Source organism: Schistocerca nitens, chromosome 4 (assembly GCF_023898315.1).
Source record: "Schistocerca nitens isolate TAMUIC-IGC-003100 chromosome 4, iqSchNite1.1, whole genome shotgun sequence".
Classification (NCBI taxonomy): Eukaryota; Metazoa; Arthropoda; class Insecta; order Orthoptera; family Acrididae; genus Schistocerca; species Schistocerca nitens.
In genome coordinates, this window is record NC_064617.1 from 222,038,874 (window position 1) to 222,065,131 (window position 26,258).

The 26,258-nt window shown below is 45.5% G+C and overlaps 1 protein-coding gene across 1 annotated transcript in view; it reads left to right on the plus strand.

Moving 5' to 3' along the window:
* Nucleotides 1–26,258, plus strand: part of LOC126252221 (dynein beta chain, ciliary) — a 769,797-nt gene that overhangs the window by 144,449 nt on the left and 599,090 nt on the right. Inside the window, exon 14 of the mRNA XM_049953092.1 lies at nt 14,845–14,984. Coding sequence (XP_049809049.1) covers nt 14,845–14,984 — 140 coding nt within the window. The remainder of the gene's footprint in view (nt 1–14,844; nt 14,985–26,258) is intronic.

Consider the following 26,258-nt stretch of genomic DNA (forward strand, 5'->3'; position numbering starts at 1 on the left):
TCACGCAATTTGGGTGCATAGATCCTCAGAAATCAGTACCCAGAAAAATGGTTCAAATGGCTCTGAGCACTATGGAACTTCTGAGGTCATCAGTCCCCTAGAACTTAGAACTACTTAAACCTAACTAACCTAAGGACATCACACACATCCATGCCCGAGGCAGGATTCGAATCTGCGACCGTAGCGGTCGCGCGGTTCGAGACCGTAGCGCCTAGAACCGCTCGGCCACCCTGGCCAACTCAGTACCCAGAACAACCACCTCTGGCCGTAATAACGGCCTTGATACGCCTGGGCATTGAGTCAAACAGAACTTGAATGGCGTGTACACGTACAGCTGTCCATGCAGCTTCAACACGATACCACAGTTCATCAAGAGTACTGACTGGCGTATTGTGACGAGCCAGTTGTTCGGCCACCATTGACCAGACGTTTTCAATTGGCAAGAAATCTGGAGAGTGTGTTGGCCAGGGTAGCAGTTGAACATTTTCTGTATCCAGAAAGGCCCGTACAGGACCTCTAACATGCGGTCGTGCATTATCCTGTTGAAATGTAGGGTTTCGCAGGGATCGAATGATGGGTGGAGCCACGGGTCGTAACAAATCTGAAATGTAACGTACACTGTTCAAAGTGCCGTCAGTGCGAACAAGAGGTGACCGAGACGTGTAACCAATGGCACACCATACCATCACGCCGGGTGATACGCCAGTATGGCTATGACGAATACACGCTTCCAATGTGGGTTCACCGTGACGTCGCCAAACGCGCATGCGACCATCATGGTGCTGCAAACAGAACCTGGATTCATCCGAAAAATGACGTGTTGCCATTCGTTCACCTAGGTTCGTCATTGAGTATACCATCGCAGGCGCTCCTGTCTGTGATGCAGCGTCAGGGGTAGCCGCAGCCACGGTCTCCGAGTTGATAGTCCATGCTGCTGCAAACGTCGTCGAACTGTTCGTGCAGATGGTTATTGTCTTGCAAACGTCCCCATATGTTGACTCAGGGATCGAGACGTGTCTACAACATCCGCTGCAGCCATGCGGATAAGATGCCTGTCATTACGACTGCTAGTGATACGAGGCCGTTGGGATCCAGTACGGCGTTCCGTATTACCCCCCTGAACCCACCGATTCCATATACTGCTAACAGTCATTGGATCTCGGCCAAAGCGAGCATCAATGTCGCGATACGATAAACCGCAATCGCGATAGGCTACAATCCGACCTTTATCAAAGTCGGAAACGTGATGGTACGGATTTCACCTCCTTACACGAGGCATCACAACAACGTTTCACCAGGCAACACCGGTCAACTGCTGTTTGTGTATGAGAAATCGGTTGGAAACTTTCCTCATGTCAGCACGTTGTAGGTGTCGCCACCGGCGCCAACCTTGTATGAGTGCTCTGAAAAGCTAATCATTTGCATATTACAGCATCTTCTTCCTGTCGGTTGAATTTCGCGTCTGTAGCACGTGATCTTCGTGGTGTAGGAATTTTAATGGTCAGTAGCGTATATATGCATCGAAGTGGCGCTACGTGGAGTGGCATGTCCATTGGCTACAGACAGAAAAAGAAAGTTCTATGTCGCTTAAAAGGATTTTATTACAGGCCTAACTGCTAACGAAAAAGATTCTTCACACATACAAAGTAACAGTTCCAGTAGCCACTTCTGTGGCCTACAATAAAGAAATTAAATCAGAAAAGAATGACAGTTCAAAGACAGTAACACTAAGCAAAGTGGAAATCCGACATTTCCGTAAGAGTTAATCAACAAAACAATTACTCGAGTAAGCCTGGATGAGCACCATCGGAGACCACGTAACCGTCTACGATGTCGGTGACGTGAAGACTTCCAGGGGTCGACGTGTCGGCGATGGGCAGATGTGGACGGCACCTCGGCTGCTACCAGGAGCGGCTCACTCGACGAGGACACCTCCCGTGCCTCGGCGCGGGCCTATGTAGTACGTCCGCTCCAGGATACATTGCTGACTATGTCCGGTCACGTGATGTGAGGAAGAAACTAGAACCGTAGATACCGCGACCTCTGGTGGCGCAAGTGATGTCGCCTGGTAACCGCCGATGAGAGTCTGCTTATGCCGGGAGAGTGGCAAAGCTAACCCCTACTCTGTCCGGGACCAGCTTCACTGGCCGGTTCCGCGGGTGGCCGGTACTGCAGGCGCTCGGCGTAGAGACATTTATAGAGTATACGCTGCAGCAATGCCATTCAACGGAAACTTTTTGATCGCCCCTTATAATATGCAATAAGCGAACTAAATACAATTGAAAACTCTTTTCTGGAGTTTCTTTTCTCGGCAAAGAAAAATGGACCATACACCTTTACCCGAGAAAGTGCACAAAACACATTAAGTTTTGGAGAGTCCCTCTCATGTAGTACAAATTCATATGATTGTTTTATACCCCATATTCTCACATTATGACGGTTGATCTTCCCATTGAAATGTTGCCTCGTCATTAAACACTAAACGTGGAAGAAACATGTCATCCTCGATCTTACCAAGAACTAAATTACGGAACTCCACACGGTGTTGTTTCTCACCTTCTCACCTTCACGAAGAGATTGCAGTAGTTGAATTTTGTATGGTTTCATGTATAAATGTCGATCCAACACGCGCCAGCCCGACATCTGGTGCATGATGAGCTGTCGGGCTGCACGGCGGAAGGACTTCTGCGGACTCCTTGTGAAACTATGGCGGATGCGTTCGACGTCTGTGTCAGACACTCGGGAACGGCCCGGCGATATGTCTTTACACAAATAACCTGTTTCTCGGAAATGTTCATGCCATCACCTGATGCTCTGTAGCTCGCGGTCTCGCGGTAGCGTTCTCGCTTCCCGAGAACGGGGTCCCGGGTTCGATTCCCGGCGGGGTCAGGTATTTTCACCTGCCCCGAGGTGAATGGGTGTTGTTGTGTCGCCTTCATCGTTCATCCCCATTACGGTTGGAGGAAGGCAACAGCAAAGCACCTCCACTAGGACCTTGCCTAGTACGACGGTGCGGGTCTCCAGCATCGTTCCCCTACACTCTGTCAAGAAGCATGGGACTTCACTTCCATTTCCATAATGCTCTGTGCTTCAAGAGGATCCACACCATGCCTAGTATGAAGATCATGCTGAGCAGTTATTACCGACCCGAGGTAGAACACAAAACGCTTTCTGTTGTTCCGGCACCATTTTTACTACATACATCGAAAAAAGTTTTGCATCACCCCGGTTCCTGAAGACAGACGTTGACTGAGGATATTATATCACAGACACAGTCCCTTTGACTGTTCAGAAATGTCAATAAACCCGCCCAAAGATATAAACAACCATGCATGAGTAGCGTCTAGTAGACGGAGGTGGTCCGACAGCCGATTAGTTCCAGTCATTGCACCAGGAAGGAGGTACACTGATCGTCTGTAGTTCAACCTTGCCTAGACGGTCAATATCGGCATTCGATCGCGTCCGCTTTGTGACTCTTAATATACAAAGTGACCTTTTGATATAGGTTGCCCTCTTTACAGCCATTAATCTGTAAATAGCTGGACAGCTAAAATGGAAATACAATTACTGACTTCATCCTTCACATGTGATTCAACATCTGCAGACAGGTGCACTTCCACATTTCTGTCCCGATTGGAAGTATGCTAGATTTCTGATAACACAATTCCTACCTCCGAACTAACGGAGACAGCTATTATACTGCATGCTAATAATAGAGGCATGCATCAGTGCAAGAGGACGTGCCACTGGGTATTAGAGGTACGGGTGTGAACATCAGTCTGAACCACCACCTCTGAAGGTCTCGCTGTATTGTCTTACGACATGCAATTTGTGGTTTTCATGAGCAATAAAAAGGGCAGAAATGATGTTTATATTGGTCTCTATCCCAGTTTTCTGGTAGGAACATGATGGCAGGCATAGTCGCCCTCAAGGTTGCGGTGGACCACGTATTGCGGCGTATTGTGCACCAAGCACATTGTCGTCCCTCCACATCCACGCCTGCCACTGAAAGCAAATAATCGACGCTCTACAATATTCTGTCATCCTGCACCATTGGTTGGAGACTATCAGCAGTCAGCCTAAGGTTGCCGTTCACACATCAGCATAAACGGCTGCATTTGGAGTGTCACCGTGACCAGCATGTACGGACTGCTGACGAATGGCTTCACATTGTATTGAATGATGACTCGCAGTTCTCCACTACCCCGGATGACCATCTTCGACGAATATGGCATCGAACTGGAGAGAGGTCCCACTCTTCTAATGTTTTGGAGACGCACAGCGGTGTTAATATCCTGGCGTCATGGAGTGGGAAGCCATGGAGAATAACTGTGACGGATGGTTGCGACTGACAGACCTCTCGGGCATCCTACACCTTCATACATCACTTACGATGGCGTAAAATTATGGTGCCAGTTTTCAAAAAAACAAAGCTCGTCCACATATGGCACGTGTCTCCATATCTGCGTGATGTTGAGGTACTCCCGTGGCCGACAAGATAGATATTTTCCCAATAGAACATATTCAACTCCATTGCAATGGCCATATGTGGGATTTAAAGGACCACTTACAAGAGCCGGCCGTGGTATCCGAGCGGTTCTAGGCGCTTCAGTCCGGAACCGCATGACTGCTACGGTCACAGGTTCGAATCCTGCCACGGGCATGGATGTTTGTGATGTCCTTAGGTTAGTTAGGTTTAAGTAGTTCTAAGTTTTAGGGGACTGATGACCTCAGATGTTAAGTCCCATAGTGCTCAGAGCCATTTGAACCACTTACAAACTTTAGAAGAGGGTATAACGGAGTTATGAGACCCTTCCCAACCGAATCAGTGCATGCTCCCAGATTAGACGGGGTGCAAAGTTACGCTTACACATTGAAGAGTCAAAGAAACTAGTACAACTGCCTAATATTGGGTAGGACCCCCCCGAGAGCACGCAGAAGCGCCGCAACACGACGTGGCATGGGCTCGAATAATGTCTGAAATAGCGCTGGAGGAAACTGACACCACGAATCCTGCAGAGCTGTCCATAAATCCGTAACAGCAAGGCTTCCCAGATATGCTCAATATCGTTCATGTCTGGCGAGTTTGGTGGCCATCGGAAGTGCTTAAACTGTGTAGCAATTCTGGACGTGTGGGATGTCGCATTGTCCTGCTGGAATTGCCCAAGTCCGTCGTAATGTACAATGGACATGAATGGATGCAAGTGATCAAACAGGATGCTTAAGTACCTTGTCACCTGTCAGAGTCGTATCTAGACGTATCAGAGGTCCCATACTACTCAAACTGCACACGCCCCACACCATTACCGAGCCTCCCCACCAGCCTGAATATTCCCCTGCTGACATGCAGGGTCCATGCATTCATGAGGTTGTCTCCATACCCGTACTTGTCCATCCGCTCGATACAATATGAAACGGGACTCGTCGGACGAGGCAATATGTTTCCAGTCATCAACAGCCCAGTGTCGGTCTTGACGGGCCCAGGCGAGGCGTAAAGCTTTGTGTCGTGCAGTCATCAAAGGTACACGAGTGAGTGGGCCTTCGGCTGCGAAAGCCCACACCAATTACGTTTGTTGAATGGTTCGCGCGCTGACATTTGCTGCAGAGCAATTTGCGGAAGTGCTGCACTTTTGCTACGTTGAACAATTCTCTTCTGTCGTAGTTTGTCCCGTTCTTGCAGGGTCTTTTTCCGGCCGCAGCGATTTCGGATCATGGGATCATCCTGACCAGTTCTTTGTAAAATTGATTCGATTTTCTTGATCACTTAAATAACACCACATATAGTCTCAACTCGTGAAGTTTACACCTTATGGGTGCTTTACTTTTTTTGTCAGGCTGTTTATACACAATATTCCACAGATGTAAACTAGTGACTCAAGAATTCCCATACCGTTGATGTAAAAGGAAACAAGACCACTGTTTGAGACCGCAAATTACTGGCCCAAAATATTTGCACACACGAGTGACTGAATTAGTTGTAGCTGCTGAGTTTGAGAGAGAGCGCTCCTGGCACCACGGCGAATTCCATAGTTCTGCGTGCTACCTGAAGAGAATGTCATCAGACATGCTACTGACTGTCAGCGTGTCAGTACACCGCGAGATGCGTGCTATGGCAACTTATTTGATAGCGACCTGATAGCGAGTGCCTGGCGCGTGGTGCATTCCACCCCAAAGTCCTGCAGTAACTGTGAACCATGTGTAACTCGATTTGGGGCAAACCTCCGCCACCAGCTTCACCACCGTGTCGGTGACCAGGACTGTCGTCGACTACAACGTACTGTAACAGTGAATAAACCGACCACAGTGCAGAAAATAACCAATGGGCAGAATAACCAGCAAGTAATATGGGAGTTATCCAGTCTATTGTGACTATATAACGTCATAGTTGGAGCAAACGGGCTTTGCTTTATTTGAAAGCATCCTCAGTAGTCACTGTAACTATTGTGATTCTTGAGTTTCTCCCGGCGTATTTGATAATCAAAATATCCACGGGTGTGATGCCGGTCTATAGTGTCCAACGGGCACAATATTTCGGCGATCATACATGTCGCCATCATCAGGTGAACTGACGGACTGAGCTCCTGTGAACGTGCCGGCACGGAGATCCGTACGCTATGGCTGCTCAGAGGGAACTGGGTTCGCTCGCGGCGGCGGCCGACTTAAATACCCTCCGCCCGCGGCGCGCTCCCTCCGCCCCCCGCGCCCCGCGCCACGGTCGCGCGGTGGAAGAGATTGCGACGGCGTCTCAGATGACGTCGGTGTGATGGCTCTGTCCGCCGTGGTTAATCAAGAGTAAATCGAGCAAACGTATAGTTGTGACGACCACGGCGGACAGAGCCATCACACCGACACACCGACGTCATCTCAGACGCCGTCGCAATCTGTTCCACCGCGCGACCGTGGCGCGGGGCGCGGAGGGCGGAGGGAGCGCGCCGCGGGCGGAGGGTATTTAAATCGGCCGCCGCCGCGACCGAACCCAGTTCCCTCTGAGCAGCCATAGCGTACGGATCTCCGCGCCGGCACGTTCACAGGGGCTCAGTCCGTCAGTTCACCTGATGATGGCGACATGTATGATCGCCGAAATATTGTGCCCGTTGGACACTATAGACCGGCAGCACACCCGTGGATATTTTGACTGTAACTATTGTGTTTTTCCTTCATTTTTTTAACAGGATCACAAACAGTTCTCGTGTTTAAAATTACCTTTCAATAATCACGCTATTTCGCTTCTACATTATTTCAGTTCTTCTGCTATACACACGCGTCCGATTTTGAACACATTGCACTGCACTAGCCACAATATTTTCTCCTTTGCATGTTTTTAAATATCCACATTCACCTCGTGATTGCTGGTATTTTGTTCGTCTCGATCGCAGAGAATGCTATCCTCTTTTTTGTTTGCTTTTTTATTTCGTATAGGGGGTTTGCATCCTATTTACTGTCTAAAGATATATTTTCATTGTATACTTAAATGAGCTGAGAAAAAACATATTTTTTTATAGAATGAATAACTCAAGGTGTCAAAATTTGTTCCACAATAAATACAATATGGTGATAAACTGTCTAAAAATCTTGTAAGAATGATGCAGTGTAGGTTGTTTTGTTAAGAAAAAAATTCGATACGTTGCGCCGTTACCGAGTTAATTAGCGTTGAAATTAGCCAATCAGGCCGTTGTGGGCGCAATTTCAGCGGCTCGCCACATACAATTAGTGTCAGTTGTTGTCATAGCTCACGAGACTGCTCAGTCTTTGGCTCGATCCTTCCTACTGCTCCACGTCCAATTTTTGTATCGCTCTCGTGTTCGGTTTTAGGAAACCAAACGAAGAACACGACTATCGACACCTTCTCTTACGGGTCGCTTGAATATGCACGCGCAAAAACATCCTGATTGGCTAACTTCAATGTTAATTAATACGGAAACAGCGCAACGTATCGAATTTTTTCTTGACAATTATTTTTCAACACAACCTGTCCTACAATACCCTCACAAGATTTTCAGACTGTTTCTGACTATCCTCCATTTAACAAAAACCTTGATGAGTAAATAAGATATTTTTGTTATATCAGTTCATATAATTTGCATATTTAATCATAAGGGACTCCGAGAAATGAAAATTTGAATGTTATTGAAACTACAGATTTTTCCCTATACGCTTAAGGAAATGAGCAATCACTTCATAGTGGCGTACGTCCTTACTAAACGAAGTAGAGAAAACTGATCGAGGAAGATGGTATTTCATATTCATTAATGTCTTCCAAATTCCGATCTTTCACATTCAAATTTGGCACATGAAAACAATATCGCACTCACATGCAAGAACTGGTATCATACCAACACACAAAAAAGTTTCATCCAAACAACTGCTTTACTTTTGAACTCCCTGTATTTTACATCTACAGTATCTGATCAGAAGCATCCGGACACTTCAATTAATGCGGAACTAACCAATAGATGGCACGAGACGCTGACTCGCCAGTATACGCAAAAGAACCAAAAAACTGGTACACCTGCCTAATATCGTGTAGGGCCCTCGCCGGCACGCAGAAGTACCGCAACACGACGTGGCATGGACTCGACTAATGTCTGAAGTAGTTCTGGAGGGAATTAACACCGTGTATGAGGCAGGCTGTCCATGAATCCATGAGAGTATGAGGGGCCGGATATCTCCTCTGAACAGCACGTTGTAAGGCATCCCAGACATGCTCAATATTCTAGGCGCTCAGTCGGGAACCGCGCGGCTGCTACGGTCGCAGGTTCGAATCCTGCCTCGGGCATGGATGTGTGTCATGTCCTTAGGTTAGATAGGTTTAAGTAGTTCTAAGTTCTAGAGGACTGATGACCACAGATGTTAAGTCCCATAGTGCTCAGAGCCATTTGAACCATTATGAACCATGCTCAATAATCTTCATGTTTGGGGAGTTTGCTGGCCAGCAGAAATGTTTAAACTCAGAAGAGTGTTCCTGGAGCCACTCTGTAGCAATTATGGACGTTTGGGGTGTCGCATTGTCCTTTTCGAATTGCTCGAGTCCGTCGGAATGCACAGTGGATATGAATGGATTCAACTGATCAGACAAGATGCTTACGAACGTGGCACCTGTCAGAGTCGTATCTAGACGTATCAGGGGTCCCATATCACTCCAACTGCACACACCGCACACCATTACACAACCTCCACCAGCTTGAACAGTCAACTGCTGACTTGCATGGTCCATGGGTTCATGAGGTTGACTCCATACCCGTACACGTACATTCGCTCGATACAATTGGAAACGAGACTCGTCGGATCAGGCAACATGTTTCCAGTCATGTTGATGACTGGAAACATGTTGCCTAGTCGGACGAGTCAAATTGTATTGGGCGGATGTAAATGTACGGGTATGGAGACAACCTCATGAACACATGGACCCTGCATGTCAGCAAGGGACTGTTCAAGCTGGTGGATGCTCTATAATGGTGTGTGGTGTGTGCAGTTGGGATGATATGGGACCCATGATACGTCTAGATACGACTCTGACGGGTCACAGGTATGTAAGCATCCTGTCTGATCACCTGCATCCATCCATGTCCATTGTGCATTCCGGCGGACTTGGGCAATTCCAGCAGGATAATGCGACACCCCACACATCGAGAATAGCTACAGACTGGCTCCAGGAACACTCTTCTGAGTTCAAGCACTACCGCTGGCCACCAAACTCACTAAACATGAAGATTATTCAGCATATCTGGGATGCCTTGCAACGTGCTGTTCAGAAGAGATCTCTACCCCCTCGTATTCTAACGGGCATACCTGCTGGATTCATGGTGTCAGCTCCCTCCAGCACTACTTCAGACATTAGTCGCGTCCATGCCACGTCGTGTTGCCGCACTTCTGGGTGCTCGCGGGGGCCCTACACGATACTAGGCAGATGTACCAGTTTCTTTGGCTCTTCAGTGTAAGATAGGCTATACACCACTCAGTGCTGGCCATTGCTGACTACCCTGCTCTTTGCAATATGTCCGCCCACTGGCTGTTTTTCGTTTGAAAATATTGTGACTTCCGTGTAGAATCGTATCTTTCGAAGTGCTTTGGTACAGAATATCTTTTTGCTATTAAATACTCTTAAATGGGAAGCCAGTGATCCTGTCTTATCATTTTGTGATGGGAACATGGCAAAAGTAAGACTGTAGTTCATCTCAGCATCAATTCTGAATGAATGTCAAACTGTAAAGGAACTGAAGTTGTAGACTAATTACGAGTTTCCAAACCACAGCGTGCATCCGAATTTGAGACCAAAAAAAGCAAGACAGGGCGAAGGAAGATATAAGGGGACAAAAATTATTATCCTGACTATACTTTTGTGTGATTTTTAGCCTTCATTTACAGTATGAGTCAGTTTTTATCATTTTCAGCTTGAAACTCAATATTACCAAAATTACTTTCTTTACAATTAAGCCGGCCGGAGTGGCCATGCGGTTCTAGGCGCTACAGTCTCGAGCCGAGACCGCTACGGTCGCAGGTTCGAATCCTGCCTCGGGCATGGATGTGTGTGATGTCCTTAGGTTGGTTAGGTTTAATTAGTTCTAAGTTCTAGGCGACTGATGACCTCAGATGTTGAGTCCCATAGCGCTCAGAGCCATTTGAACCATATTTACAATTAATATTCCTATATCTGATTAACTACTTAAGATATCTACATGAAACTTTATGAGCTGCTTTATTATAACTTACTACACAAACAGAAGCAAAATCATGGAACTGTTTTGAATGAGTATGAAGTTAGGTATTTGCATATACAAATATTTAATTTAAAAAATTGCATATTTTTAATTCATTAATATCTTTGATTATTTTGTATAGTATTTCATTTCTTAAATCTGCTTCAGTCAACATAAATACATAGGTATGTTGCCTGTAAAAAATTAGAATGTTATCTTCATTGGTTCCAAAGATAAAGGTACACAAAATAGGATTATTTGAAACTAGCAGCTTAGGCGTTCCAATCTCCTGTTAGGAAAACGCGGAAGGATATGAAGAAATTTTACAGCAATGTGTACTGCTATGGTTGTTACTTCTCGTTTCCAATTCACATGGCCAACAGTCGACAAGGATTTAAATGTCTCTGATGCCTTTGTTAATCAGGTGAAATCAAAGTCACTGAGCTCTCCTGGCTGACCATTCCTGCTGTTACTGCATCTCTACTGACAACAAAACACTCCCTGTCTCCTTTTACACTGCCAGCCCTTCGTCTTGTGATATCTATCGGTCAGTTCCGTATTACAAGGGTGTGTCGGGATATTTTTGATGAAACAGTGCTTAGAGCGCTACGAGTAATCACAACGGTCGTTCAAAAACTTTCCGTTCGAAGGCCGTGCAGTTCAGAATCGGTATGCCAATCACGCATATCACCGTGAGCACTGAGGCAATCATCCCGCCGACGGACCAGAGTGTAGATACGCGTTTGGGTGAAGAGTTGAGTAACTGCCTGTTGCAAATCCTTCTGACAGGAATCGTCGAGCGTTCATGGCCGTTTTTTCAGGGACAGAAGATGTGACAATTGCTTGGACTGTAGGAGGGGTGCTCGAGCTTCTCACACTAGAGTTGGCGTAAATTGAGGTTGGCCTCCCAAATCGACCAGGTCTTGTGTCGAATCGCCACCAACATGGAACTTGGCGCACCAGTCCACGACATGCTGTCCCATACACATTCTTCTTTCTCCTATGGATGTCTGCCAGTGTTTGTCCTTCGGCAACCAAGAAAATAATAAGAACACGTAGGTCCTGGTCGGTTGGTTGATTTGGGGGAGGAGATTAAATAGGGAGGTCATCGGTCCCTTCGGATTAGGGAAGGGTGGGAAAGGAAATCGTCCATGCTCATCGTGTGAGACCCAACACGCTTTATTTGTTCATGAGATCCAGAACTATTGGATACAGGCTCCCAGGTAGATGCCATTTTCCTTGACTTCAGGAAGGCGTTCGATACAGTTCCGCACTGTCGCCTGATAAACGAAGTAACCTACGGAACATCAGACCAGCTGTGTGGCTGGATTGAAGAGTTTTTAGCAAACAGAACGCAGCATGTTGTTCTCAATGGAGAGACGTCTACCGACGTTAAAGTAACCTCTGGCGTGCCACAGGGGAGTGTTATAGGACCATTGCTTTTTACAATATATATAAATGACCTAGTAGATAGTGTCGGAAGTTCCTTGCGGCTTTTTGCGGATGATGCTGTAGTATACAGAGAAGTTGCAGCATTAGAAAATTGCAGAGAAATGCAGGAAGATCTGCAGTGGATAGGCACTTGGTGCAGGGAGTGGCATCTGACCCTTAACATAAACGAATGTAATGTATTGTGAATACATAGAAACAAAAATCCTTTATTGTGTGATTATACGATAGCGGAACAAACACTGGTAGCAGTTACTTCTGTAAAATATCTGGGAGTATGCATACGGAACGATTTGAAGTGGAATGATCATATAAAATTAATTGTTGGAAAGGCGGGTGCCAGGTTGAGATTCATTGGGAGAGTCCTTAGAAAACATATTCCATCAACAAAGGAGGTGGCTCACAAAACACTCGTTCGACCTATGCTTGAGTATTGCTCATCAGTGTGGGATCCGTACCAGGTCGGGTTGCCAGAGAAGATAGAGAAGATCCAAAGAAGAGCGGTGCGTTTCGTCACAGGGTTATTTGGTAAGCGTGATAGCGTTACGGAGATGTTTAGCAAACTCAAGTGGCAGACTCTGCAAGAGACGCGCTCTGCATCGCGGCGTAGCTTGCTCGCCAGGTTTCGAGAGGGTGTGTTTCTGGATAAGGTATCGAATATATTGCTTCCCCCTACTTATACCTCCCGAGATCACGAATGTAAAATTAGAGAGATTCGACCACGCACGGAGGCTTTCCGGCAGTCGTTCTTCCCGCGAACCATACGCGACTGGAACAGGAAAGGGAGGTAATGACAGTGGCACGTAAAGTGCCCTCCGCCACACACCGTTGGGTGGTTTGCGGAGTATAAATGTAGATGTAGATAGAAAACCTAAAACAGGACGGCCGGACATGGGTTTCAACCGTCGTTCTCCCGAGTGCGAGTCCACTATGCTAACCACTGCGTCACCTCGCTCGGTCCTGTTTGGACGCATCTAATAATAACGTCGTCATAAATCACGTTTACACATTTACTGCACATACGTCGAAAACACACGAATGTCACACTAATTCCTTGCCTACACGTCGATGCTTATTTATTCGCATCGGAGTAGTGCAACGTCGCATATACACTGCAGCAGCGCTATCAAACGGAAAAAGTTTTGATCGCCTCTTATACACTACTGGCCTTTAAAATTGCTACACCAATAAGAAATGCAGATGATAAACGGGTATTCATGGGACAAACATACTAGAACTGACATATGACTACATTTTCACGCAATTTGGGTGCATAGATCCTGAGAAATCAGTACCCAGAACAACCACCTCTGGCCGTAATAACGGCCTTGATACGCCTGCTCATTGAGTCAAACAGACCTTGGATGGCGTGTACAGGTACAGCTGCCCTTGCAGCTTCAACACGATATCACACTCCATCAAGAGTAGTGACTAGCGTATTGTGACGAGCCAGTTGCTCGGCCACCATTGACCAGGCGTTTTCAGTTGGTGAGAGATCTGGAGAATGTGATGGCTAGGGCAGCAGTCGAACATTTTCTGTATCCAGAAAGGCCCGCAAAGGACCTGCAACATGCGGTCGTGCATTATCCTGCTGAAATGTAGGGTTTCGCAGGGATCGAATGAAGGATAGAGCCACGGGTGGTAACACATCTGAAATGTGGCGTCCACTGTTCAAAGTGCCGTCAATGCGAACAAGAGGTGACCGAGACGTGTAACCAATGGCACCCCATACCATCACGCCGGGTGATACGCCAGTATGGCGATGACGAATACACGCTTACAGTGTGCGTTCACCGCGATGTCACCAAACACGGATAAGACCATCATGATGCTGTAAACAGAACCTGGATTCATCCGAAACAATGACGTTTTGCCATTTGTGCACCCATGTTCGTCATTGAGTACATCATCGCAGGCGCTCCTGTCTGTGATGCAGCGTCAATGGTAACCGCAGCCACGGTCTCCGAGCTTATAGTCCATGCTGCTGCAAACGTCGTCGCACTGTTCGTGCAGATGGTTGTTGTCTTGCAAACGTCCCCATCTGTTGATTCAGGGATCGAAACGTGGCTGCACAATACGTTACAGCCATGCGGATAAAATGCCTGTCATCTCGACTGCTAGTGATACGAGGCCGTAGGGATCCAGCACGGCGTTCCGTATTACCCTCCTGAATCCACCGATTCCATATTCTGCTAACAGTTATTGGATCTCGACCAGTGCGAGCAGCCATGTCGCGATACGATAAACCGAAATCGCGATAGGCTACAATCTGACCTTTATCAAAGTCGGAAACGTGATGGTACGGATTTCACCTCCTTACACGAGGCATCACAACAACGTTTCACCAGGCAACACCGGTCAACTGCTGTTTGTGTATGAGAAATCGGTTGGAAACTTTCCTCATGTGAGCACGTTGTAGGTGTCGCCACTGGCGCCAACCTTGTGTGAATGCTCTGAAAAGCTAATCATTTGCATATTACAGCATCTTCTTCCTGTCGGTTAAATTTCGCGTCTGTAGCACATCATCTTCGTGGTGTAGCAATTTTAATGGCCCCATCTCGTGGTTGCGGCGCAGTTTCCAGTCCGGCAGAATATTGCCATCTGTTCGCCAGCAGGTTGGGCCTTGACTCGCTGTCGAGGCATCTCTAGGTTCCGCCAGTGTGACGTACTGACAGAAAATGTGTGTTTTCCTTTGCAGGTACAACAAGGTGTGCCGCAGCAGCATGCCGGTGGAGTTCGCGCTGGTGCGTGAAAGCGTGCAGGAGGTGGACGGGCTCATAGCCAAGGGGCAGTCCGAGCTCACCTGGGACGCGGGACCAGGTCTGTATGCTTCGGCTAGTTTGCTAGAGAAACGAGAAGCAGCAGAGGTGTTATCATTAGCCAATATGTTGTACACTGCGTACTTCGTGCACGTTGTGTTCAAGTTCTGGTGTACTCGAATATCGTTCAGTTTGTGGTAGTCCGCAGATGCATATTGCGTCATATTTAGGTACTCCATTTAACAATATTTGTTTTGCATCTTACAATGAGGGACCAGTCAATGCAGCTCCCGATTCCGACCAGATTCGGCACACTAGTGGGAGCGGAGGCGGAGGGAGAGAGGTGGGGGTGGTAGGGTTCCTGCACTTAACTTAGGATCCACTTAGCAACTAATAAAGACACGAAACCCTCCGTTGCCAAATTTACCTTTATTGTAATTTTAATTAACGTGGAAGCCATAAAAACACCAAACATGGAGGCAAAATGTACGCGTCTAAAGGCGACTTAAAAAAGGAATAAAATCACTTAAATTTGTTTCCAGAAGAGGAGAATACAACGTCCCAGTTCGGACCTCGCTAACACTTACATTTTACTGACATTAAATATAACAAGGTAATTAATCATACATGTGACGAGAACAAATGAATAACACTATCAATCTTTACAGATGAGAATACGACTATATCCACCAAGGTTCGCGCCCTGGCAAGGGAGATACTTAACTTCAACATATAAGGTGATTACGGTAAGCGCTAATTCCACTCGACAAAGGTAGTAACGATATAAGCGAGACAAATGTACTGAAGGAGGATAGCCGGATGTGCCGTAGTAGAAAGTGCCACTATCAACCCCGTCAGGACGCGACCCCCGTGAATACGTCAGTTTCAGCTACCTGCAACATACACAGAGTCATTTGTAGCTTCTTAAAAACAATTAACATGAAAAGGCACAACGCGTAGCACACTAATAAAATATAAACGACTACTTCGCAGAACTAGCTTCTCTTTAGACAAAGAAAACAGCAGAATATTAGTAACACGTAAAATACTTCTAACCTATAACAAACGTACCACGTAACAGAATATCGCCTTGAGCTCATAGAATACTGACTTGTCTGTTTATAGAACTCAACAGTATCAGCTTAAGCAAACCTGCGAATACAAAACTCGAAATATAACAGAAATAATGATTGAAGCCGCTGACAATGCTAGGCTGCCACATAGAAGAGACAACAGTAATTTACAGAGCCACACAACCGACCTTACATCTCAAATATAGTATAATCAGAATAAACAATTTTGTGTATAATAATTACTTACAGTACCATGACAACCTCCGAATAACACTTATTACCCAAGGTAGGTGCTGGTATCGAAAGGCACCTTTAGTAATACAGAGTTCGAGTTTATTCACTTATTGGAAGGGTTTCAGCTTTACATCCGTTTCCACATAGCTCTCTGTTTACACACTTCTAAAACTTCTGCAACTAAAGAAGGGCATATAAATGCACATATAACTGACACAGATTTAAGCAGAGTAAAACAGTACCTTAGTATGGCGCAAATGGCTTCATTTGCTTTACACGTGGGATATCTTCACCATTCAGAAATTCCGAAATATATTCAACAACGCGTGAGAGCAAGACGTCGCCGTGGTATCAGCTATTTCCTTCACATAATTTCCTGCACAGACACAAGCAGACGAAGCGTTTTCACATGCAACAGCGGCGAGCATCACACATTTCCTCCGTCACGCCATAGACTCATCTCAGTTTCAATGGCCAGTAACAAGAACCTATACATGCAGAAAAGCCCCAAAACACAACAGTGCACCATCGCGATACCAAACCCGAGGTCCCATCAAGCCACTGCCGGTATCTCTCGCTGACTCTGCCCATAGCGTACAGGCGTCGTACCACAGGCCTCACGGTGAACGTCAACAAGCCACCTCCGACCCTCCGAATATTCACTCCGCTGTCTCTCTTCTCTCCGTTAACCGCCCGACCACCGGCCTGAGTCGCGGAAGGCAAAGATGGTGACCCTGTAATCGATGGCAGCGCTGCCATTGTAAGTGCGAGAACAGTGGCGCCAGACGCGCCACGGCTCAGGGGGGAAGGGAGGACTCGAAAATAGCTCCTCGTAACTACTCTCCCGTTTTCGAAAAACATAAGTTCGTAGATTGTGACTTAGTATTGGTTTCGGACAACGCAGAATCGTTAAAACACTCGAAAATAAGTTTTTTCATGTAGGCGCGCAAGGTATAGTTTCTGAGAAATCTAAGAATTTGATGTCTACACGTTTCGGATATACACTGACAGAAATCACAACACCAAAAAAAAAAAAAAAAAAAAAAAAAAAAAGATGTAGAAAAATGAAATTCCGAGAATGCATTTATCTACGTAGCATATTTAGGTGATTAAGATTGCAAAATCACAGGTTAATGTAAGCGCAAGATAAGACATTGCGAATGTGAAATGCTCGTACATTAACAACCGGTGTTACCATCAGAATGTTGAATGCCAGCATGCAAACGTGCATGCATTCTGTTGTACAGGTGCCGGATATCAGTTTGTGGGATGGAGTTCCATGCATGTTGCACATGGTGTGTCAATACAGGGACGGTTAATGCTGATTGTGGATGATGCTGGAGTTGTTGTCCGGTGATGACTCATATGTGCCCGACTGGAGATAGATTTGGTGATGGAGCACGCCGAGGCAACATTTCGACACTCTGTAGAGCGTGTTGGGTTACAACAGCGGTATGTGGCCGAGTGTTATCCTGTTGAGAAACACCCCCTGAAATATTGTTCATGAATGGCACCACAACAGGTTGAATCTAAAGAATGACGTACAAATTTGCAGTCAGAGTGCGTAGGATAACCACCAGATTGCTCCTACTGTCATACGAAATCACGCCCTACACTATAACTTCACGTGTGGGCCCAGTGTGTGTAGCATGCAGACAGGTCAGAAGCAGTCCATCAACTGGCCATCACTGGCATCGAGGCAAAACTAACTAAGGGGTGTCCCACGAGTCTAAGGGGTGTCCCACGAGTATATACCTAACATACGATGACAAGCACATAGAAGAAGTGGACAGTGTTTAAGTCTTGGGATTACGGCTAGATAATAAATTCGACTGGGAGAACTGCTTAAGCGTCTTACAACTGCTGAAGCGTCTTAGCTAATCTCTATTTGCAATGCGAATTGTGTCAGACATAGGGGATATAAAAATGAAAAAGCTGGCATATTATGCTTACTTTCATTCCATAATGTCATATGGGATTATGTTTTGGGGTAATTCATGAAGCCAAGCTAAAGTTTTACCGGGCACAAAAACGTGCAGTAAGAGTTATATTGGTGTCAACTGAAGAACACCCTGCTGAAACCGGTTTAGGGAACTAGGGATACTAACTACTTCTTCCCAATATATTTATTCCTTAATGAAATTTGTCATTAAAAATATATCACTTTTTCAAACCAACAGCTCAATTAATGGAATCAATACTAGAAATAAAAATAATCTTCATAAGGATTTTAAGTCACTTACTCTTGTACAAAAAGGTATCCATTATTCAGGAACACACATTTTCAATAACTTGCCAGCAACCATAAAAAGCTTAACAACCAATGAAATGCAGTTTAACAGAAGCCTAAAGGATTTATTGGTGGCCAAGTCCTTCTACTCCATTGATGCATTTCTCAATAGAACCAGCTGATTTGTGTGTGTGTAAACTTCTGCACCATTTCAGTAATGTGTTCATTGTAAATAAGTGTGTGTGTGTGTGTGTGTGTGTGTGTGTGTGTGTGTAAGTAAGTACAATCTAACATCTGCGCCATTTCAGTGCAGTAATGTGTTCATTGTAAATAAGTTCTGATGTGTGGGGTTGATCTGTTATTCTGCGCAACAGATTAATCTGAGATGTACCCTTTATCCTGTGGCTCCTGCAAGATGCAATTTCCACCACCACACTACTACAGAAGTCAGACAGACGCTCCTAACATTCTAAAGAGAAATGCCTGAAAAACTTTCAGCAATAAATATCTTCTGGAGTCGTCCGCTATAAGGAAATGACACAAAAATTCACACAATTTCTTATGTAACTAGTGGGATACTTGGGTACTGGAGTAGTGCTAGTTAGTGTAAGAAAAACATGAAACTAACGAAAGTTATTATTTATTTTGCGAAAATTCTGAGAAATCACAATGGCACTTTTAGTTATGAATTGAACAAGTTATATCCTGGTTCTTCTCTCAAGGATAGGATTCGCTAATGAAATTTCTATACAAAGTTTAAGATGGTTGTTGACTTGGCACAATGGCTGAGAGGCGCGCCTACTCAACTTGAATAATTATCCTTTAGAATGTTGTTAGGTACGGTCGAGGCTGTCATGTGTGAAATGCAGTGAGGTGTACTGTTGTGGAGGAAATATGGGGCTCGCAATAGCTGTAGCGCACAATACCGTAAGCTGCGATGACTGCTGTCTGCGCCGCTCGCTGCTGACAAATAAGATAAATGGCTCTGAGCACTATGGGACTTAACATCTTAGGTCATCAGTCCCCTAGAACTTAGAACTAGTTAAACCTAACTAACCTAAGGACATCACACACATCCATGCCCGAGGCAGGATTCGAACCTGCGACCGTAGCAGTCCCGCGGTTCCGGACTGCGCACCTAGAACCGCAAGACCACCGCGGCCGGCACAAATAAGATAACTCTCGTTTTATCTGGATTGACCTTCGCCAATCAAACTCTCCCTATGCCTTGATGAAGTCAAGGATTCCTATTCGCCCCTAGTCTAGCTATTGGCGTGGTACACCGGTCAGATAACCAGTCCACCGTGATTCCACTCAAAATTCGGTCGCAGGCGTTTAACTATAACTCTATCCGTTCACACCGCATAATAAGTGTGTTGGCCAACACAGTGAACAACGTTTAATCGGATGGACTCAATATAGAGTAGCACTTCGATTCGCTCTCGACAGAGGTGCTCTCCCATTGAAGTACTGAGGAGAGACTTGTTCCTCGCTCCAAGAGCGACAACGGAACGGCGCCTCTCCACACCAGACGTGAAGGGGTATATCTTTCGGTCTCTTCCATTATTCCTTCAGCACAAGGCGTTAGAAATATCGTCTGCCAATCAGCATTGCTCCTCTAAAATGGGAGAATGACGTTTCGTTTAAGGCGACCAATCCGGAAACCTGTAGCATTGGCGTTTGGCGTTTGCTGTCTCCCTGTGAAAATCTCTGAAACTGATGGCTGTGTGTAAAGAATGCATAGGGTGGCCGCTCCCACACAATGTAGCGGAATTTGCTTTAAAGCCGAACACGGGATTGTTCCCCCCTTTCACTCTGGCCCACGCTGTCCGCTACATGGGCGGTCACCGGCCGACATAGGCTGGGTCGTCCTCTGAAGGGACCCGCGTCCCGTTGTGCGGTTTCTCTCCCGAACTAAAAGCTTCTGTGACCGTTGTGTCTGGAATGTATGTGTGTACGCCAGCCTCGAGTATTTCAACCACGGTGCGCTTACTTGTTAATTGCATATTGTTTACATGAATTCATACAACATTGACTTTAACTTATCGAGTTTGGGTTCGAATGAAGCGTCTTGATGTGCGGAATATGATTGTGAGGGCGGAATATGTAAGCAATGAAGGTCAGGAGACCACAACGTCTTACATAACATCTGCGCCATTTCGGTGCAGTAATGTGTTCATTGTAAATAAGTATTGTAGTAGTTCTATTACATGTTTATTACCTTATAAATAAAAAAATCTTTTTTATTTTAAATTCAGTGCATTAGTGTTTGTAAAATGATTCTTTCATTTCGTATTCATTAACAAAAACGATCATTCCACTTGGGACCTGTGGAAGGTACAGTAGCTTATTTGTTTCAGTTGTAAGTATTTGTCATGTAGTATTGTTTTTTCTGTCATGTTCCACATGCTGGAGGACCTCCTCACTACGTATCAATTGGAATGTAAGTAAATCTAATCTAATCTAGCTTAATCATCAGAAAACACAACGGACCTCCTAACAGTCTTACAATGAGCTCTCGCTTGCCACCACTGAATTCTCCAATGGCGGTGATTTAGGTCAGTGGAATGCATGTCGCAGGGCGTCTGGCTCGGAGGGGTCCCTGTGATATCAACTGCTGTTAAATAGCACTGCAGATGCAGTACGATACTCCAGAGCCATACGCCGAGTACGACGGTCCCCCTCCCCCTCTACAGTGCCACGTGGCCGTCCGGAGTCCGATCTTGCGACCGTACTCGTGATTACCGCTGCCAGCTATCATGTACAGCGGCTGCATTCCTACCAAGTCTTTCTGAAATATCCCAGAAGGAACATCCATCTTCTCGTAGCCCCGTTAGACGACCTCGTTCAAACTGAATGAGGTGTTGATAAAGGCGTCTTTGTCGCCTTAAAGACGTTCTCGACTAACAGTCTCAAAGCTAACTAACGCTCATGACCGTTACAGAGTGTATTTAAAGCAAACCTGATTTGTATCCTCATCTTGGCGCTACTAGCGCTACTCTTACGCGACTGGTGCGAAGTTTCAACCGACATCATCTTTTACATATAGAAACACGCATACCAACTTTCGTTTATGTCGCACAACTCCTTTTTGGTGCTGGGATTACTATTTCCGTCAGTGTATTTGAGGAGGAAAGCGCTTGTGTAATGGCACGGTGGCCTAGTGACGTATGTCCTGTCTGTTGAAAATAGTTTCCGTGGGCATGGGTTCGAATCGCGCTGTTTGCACAAAGAATTATACAAAGTTCTTTAACCTTGTACGGAATCAGTTGTCAACGCCAATACTGTGCTATCGTATGGATGATATCGCGCGAAATCAAACGCCAATAAAAGTATCTTAGTCGACATAACAGTTTTCTGTGTATGGTACCGCGTCGTAATGTAAAAACTACTGCTGCTGGAGAAAAACCGACGTTTCGGCCACGATTGCAGGGGCCTTCTTCTGGGTCTTAGTTTTTACATTATGACGCGGTACCATACCCAAAAAACTTTGCCGGCCGCGGTGGTCTAGCGGTTCTAGGCGCTCAGTCCGGAACCACGCGACTGGACTGCTACGGTCGCAGGTTCGAATCCTGCCTCGGGCATGGATGTGTGTGATGTCCTTCGGTTAGTTAGGTTTAAGTAGTTCTACGTTCTAGGGGACTGATGACCACAGATGTTAAGTCCCATAGTGCTCAGAGCCATTTTGAACCAGAAAACTTTTATGTTGACTGACTCTGGCTGCGGAAGCCTACGCAATTATAAAAGTATCTTAGTTACCGTAATTCAAATTTGATTGTCATCGATTACCGGATGGCAAATATGCACTACATCCAGGAAAATAACTTGAGAGAGAGAGCAAGAGAGAGGGGGCGGGGAGGGAGGGAGGGAGGGAGTGGTGGAGGGAAGAGAGGGGGGATGGGGGTATTGGATACCAGCAATAATTGCGTAACACAGTTTTCATCTTCATATTCTTTAGTAACTGATTAAGGTTTAGTCATAAAAATAGAAAAAAAAACATACAAACTGCACCGAGGATCAGTCTCGTGTTATTAAGCACACAGATCACTAGTTTCCTTGTTCACAGAACATTTATTTTGTTTAAAATAACAATGTACAGTATTTCGCGACAGCTTTCATTCTTTTGCCAAAGAGTAAAAACCATTTCAAACCTTGAGATTCGAATCCACGATCACAGAAGCTGACCATGATCTCACTCCTGGTCTCATACCAATTGATTACTCCCCAGTGAGAAAGTTTTCTCCTCTTAAACTTTATCTCCAGTACATTAATAATTCTAAGAATCCTCGAAAACTGGGTAAGGGATTTGATAAACCAGTGTAAATAATCACTTCATATTGAATACATTCACACTTGGGTCTTAAAAAGTCTAAATCGCTCTCCGTAAAAATTATCTTTCTTTTCTCATGCCACAAAGTTACCGTAATATATCTGACAACAGTAAAAGTCAGGGGAGAGGGGTTACATTATTACCCCGCTCAATCTTGAACACTTCCAACCTTGTCTGGAAAGTGGTGTGAGGATGAGGGAGAGGAGGAACATTATCATTTTGGAAGGTGCAATCCCCTACTGGAACATGCATGCGCCATTAAATGAGACTGTTCAACTACAAATTTTAGAGATCTCTGAGAAATGCGATCTGATAGCCCAAATTATTGAAGTACATCCTAGCGCATCAAGATGAAAAAATACATTCGAAATAAAGTAATTCTGAGATGACCATAAGCTTCCGCAAAAACATCTAGCATCGTTCTGCAATGATCAAAATTAGATCCATAAAGACATTTCAATGCGATTTGCTTAAGGGTGTAACCACTTGAAATCCAGATTAGAAACATAAAATATCACAAAATTATGGAACTCACAACTGATGTCAGCCATAATTCGATATTCAACCATACAAACACTACATAAAATGTCGTACAACCACCTTCCGCCAAGAACAATAACCATAATGGTTGTCACGCTGACGAACGTTGACTGCCAACTGATGAGCTACTCTCGTATCCAAAAGTTATTGTAATGTTCCTGTTGGTCGTGTGGTGCCCAGCAAAGAGTGAAACTAACTATAGTAATAAACGTATTTTTACATGGCAGCTAATTATTTTCTCAAAATGACATCTTAATTTCAGAAAGCGTGGAGTACTGTTATATAATGTATTCCAATGGGGCCTCAGTTGTAGTTCCTTCCTGGTGTTATCTGTCGGTAGGTAACAGTGTAAATGTAGAGCAATATTTCATGTTTCCACTGGTCGGTAAATTTAGTGCCCCTTTCACCAACGAAGCCTTTTTTTAAAATTAATCTGAGATATATGTAGTTCTGTATGTTACATTCATGCGTTACGTGTCGCCCTACTTTCACTGACACTCTGTTCTTATACACTACTGGCCATTAAAATTGCTACACCAAGAAGAAATGCAGATGAGAAACGGGTATTCATTGGACAAATATATTATACTAGAACTGACATGTGATTACATTTTCACGCAATTTGGGTGCATAGATCCTGAGAAATCAGTACCCAGAACAACCACGTCTGGCCGTAATAACGACCTTGATACGCCTGGGCATTGAGTCAAACAGAGCTTGGATGGCGTGTACAGGTACAGCTGCCCATGCAGCTTCAACACGATACCACGGTTCATCAAGAATAGTGACTGGCGTATTGTGACGAGCCAGTTGCTCGGCCACCATTGGCCAGACGTTTTCAATTGGTGAGAGATCTGGAGAATGTGCTGGCCAGGGCAGCAGTCGAACATTTTCTCTTTCCAGAAAGGCTCGTACAGGACCTGCAACATGCGGTCGTGCATTATCCTGCTGAAATGTAGGGTTTCGCAGGGATCGAATGAAGGATAGAGCCACGGGTCGTAACACATCTGAAATGTAACGTCCACTGTTCAAAGTGCCGTCAAGGCGAACAAGAGGTGACCGAGACGTGTAACCAATGGCACCCCATACCATTACGCCGAGTGATGTGCCAGTATGGCGATGACGAATACACACTTCCAATGTGCGTTCACCGCGATGTCGCCAAACACGGATGCGACCAAATGGTTCAAATTTCTCTGAGCACTATTGGACTTAACTTCTGAGGTCACAGTCCCCTAGAACTTAGAAATACTTAAACCTAACTAACCTAACAACATTACACACATCCATGCCAGACTGTAACGCCTAGAACCGCTCGGCCACCCTGGCCGGCGGATGCGACCATCATGATGCTGTAAACAGAACCTGGATTCATCCGAAAAAATGACGTTATGCCATTCGTGCACCCAGGTTCGTCGCAGGCGCTCCTGTCTGTGATGCAGCGTCAAGGGTAACCGCAGCCACGGTCTCCGAGCTGATAGTCCATGCTGCTGCAAACGTCGTCGAACTGTTCGCGCAGATGGTTGTTGTCTTGCAAACGTCCTTATCTGTTGACTCAGGGATCGAGACGTGGCGGCACGATCCGTTACAGCCATGCGGATAAGAAGCCTGTCATCTCGACTGCTAGTGATACGAGGCCGTAGGGATCCAGCACGGCGTTCCGTATTACCCTCCTGAATCCACCGATTCCATATTCTGCTAACAGTTATTGGAGCTCGACCAACGCGAGCAGCAACTTCGCGATACGATGAACCGCAATCGCGATAGGCTACAATCCGACCTTTGTCAAAGTCGGAAACGTGATGGTACACATTTCTCCTCCTTACACTAGGCATCACAAAAACGTTTCACCAGGCAACGCCGGTCAACTGCTGTTTGTGTATGAGAAATCGGTTGGAGCTCTCCTCATGTCAGCACGTTGTAGGTGTCGCCACCGGCGCCAACCTTGTGTGATTGCTCTGAAAAGCTAATCATTTGCGTATCATAGCATCTCCTGCCTGTCGGTTAAATTTCGCGTCTGTAGCACGTCATCTTCGTGGTGTAGCAATTTTAATGGCCAGAAGTGTACTAACATTAAGAGCAGCACTTAGCTTGGATGTCAGTGACTACATTATAAGAGGTAAAAAAAATTCTCTCTAACACCTTAATTTTTATCTCACTATTATACTTAGCAGTCATTTTAAGAAACTATTTACAGACTTACCCAGATGCTTATGTAGTGGAACAGTGATGTTGAAGTGCTTCTCATTATGATGACGTATGTGCCCTACAATTCATGACACTTGTAGTAAGATTTCCTGGTTAATGTAGGTTAGATATTTCGATGGAGATAGGACTGAAGGAAAATTACGTGGAAAAAATCGGTTATATACATGGGAGGGATCTAATAGGCGGAACAGTGGAACAGCGTTATCAGAAAGTGTGTAAGACTATAATTAGGCAGGAGAAAAGTGAATTGAAAGTTTCGTTTGGGTACAGACTTGCGGCGTAGCTACTGTTGATGGTTTGGTTAGAGTTCAGGAAACATATCTGCGAGGCGTTTAAAATTACCCTCAGGAAGAAAGTAGAGAGTTTCGAAGAGGAGGCCGGCCGCGACGGCCGTGCGGTTCTGGCGCTGCAGTCCGGAACCGCGGGACTGCTATGGTTGCAGGTTCGAATCCTGTCTCGGGCATGGGTGTGTGTGATGTCCTTAGGTTAGTTAGGTTTAAGTATTTCTAAGTTCTAGGGGACTTATGACCCAAGATGTTGAGTCCCATAGTGCTCAGAGCCATTTTTCGAAGAGGAGAGACAGCGGTAAGTTCCGGTACAGGCGCCACAGCAGTACAGGATTTTAAAGCTTAGGTCATTCAGTGGTGTGACGGAGTTTAAGTTCATTGTAGATATAGGACAGGCTAAGCTGATATACGTGTGCGATATAGGATGAAGGTAGGAGAATACAGAAAGCCA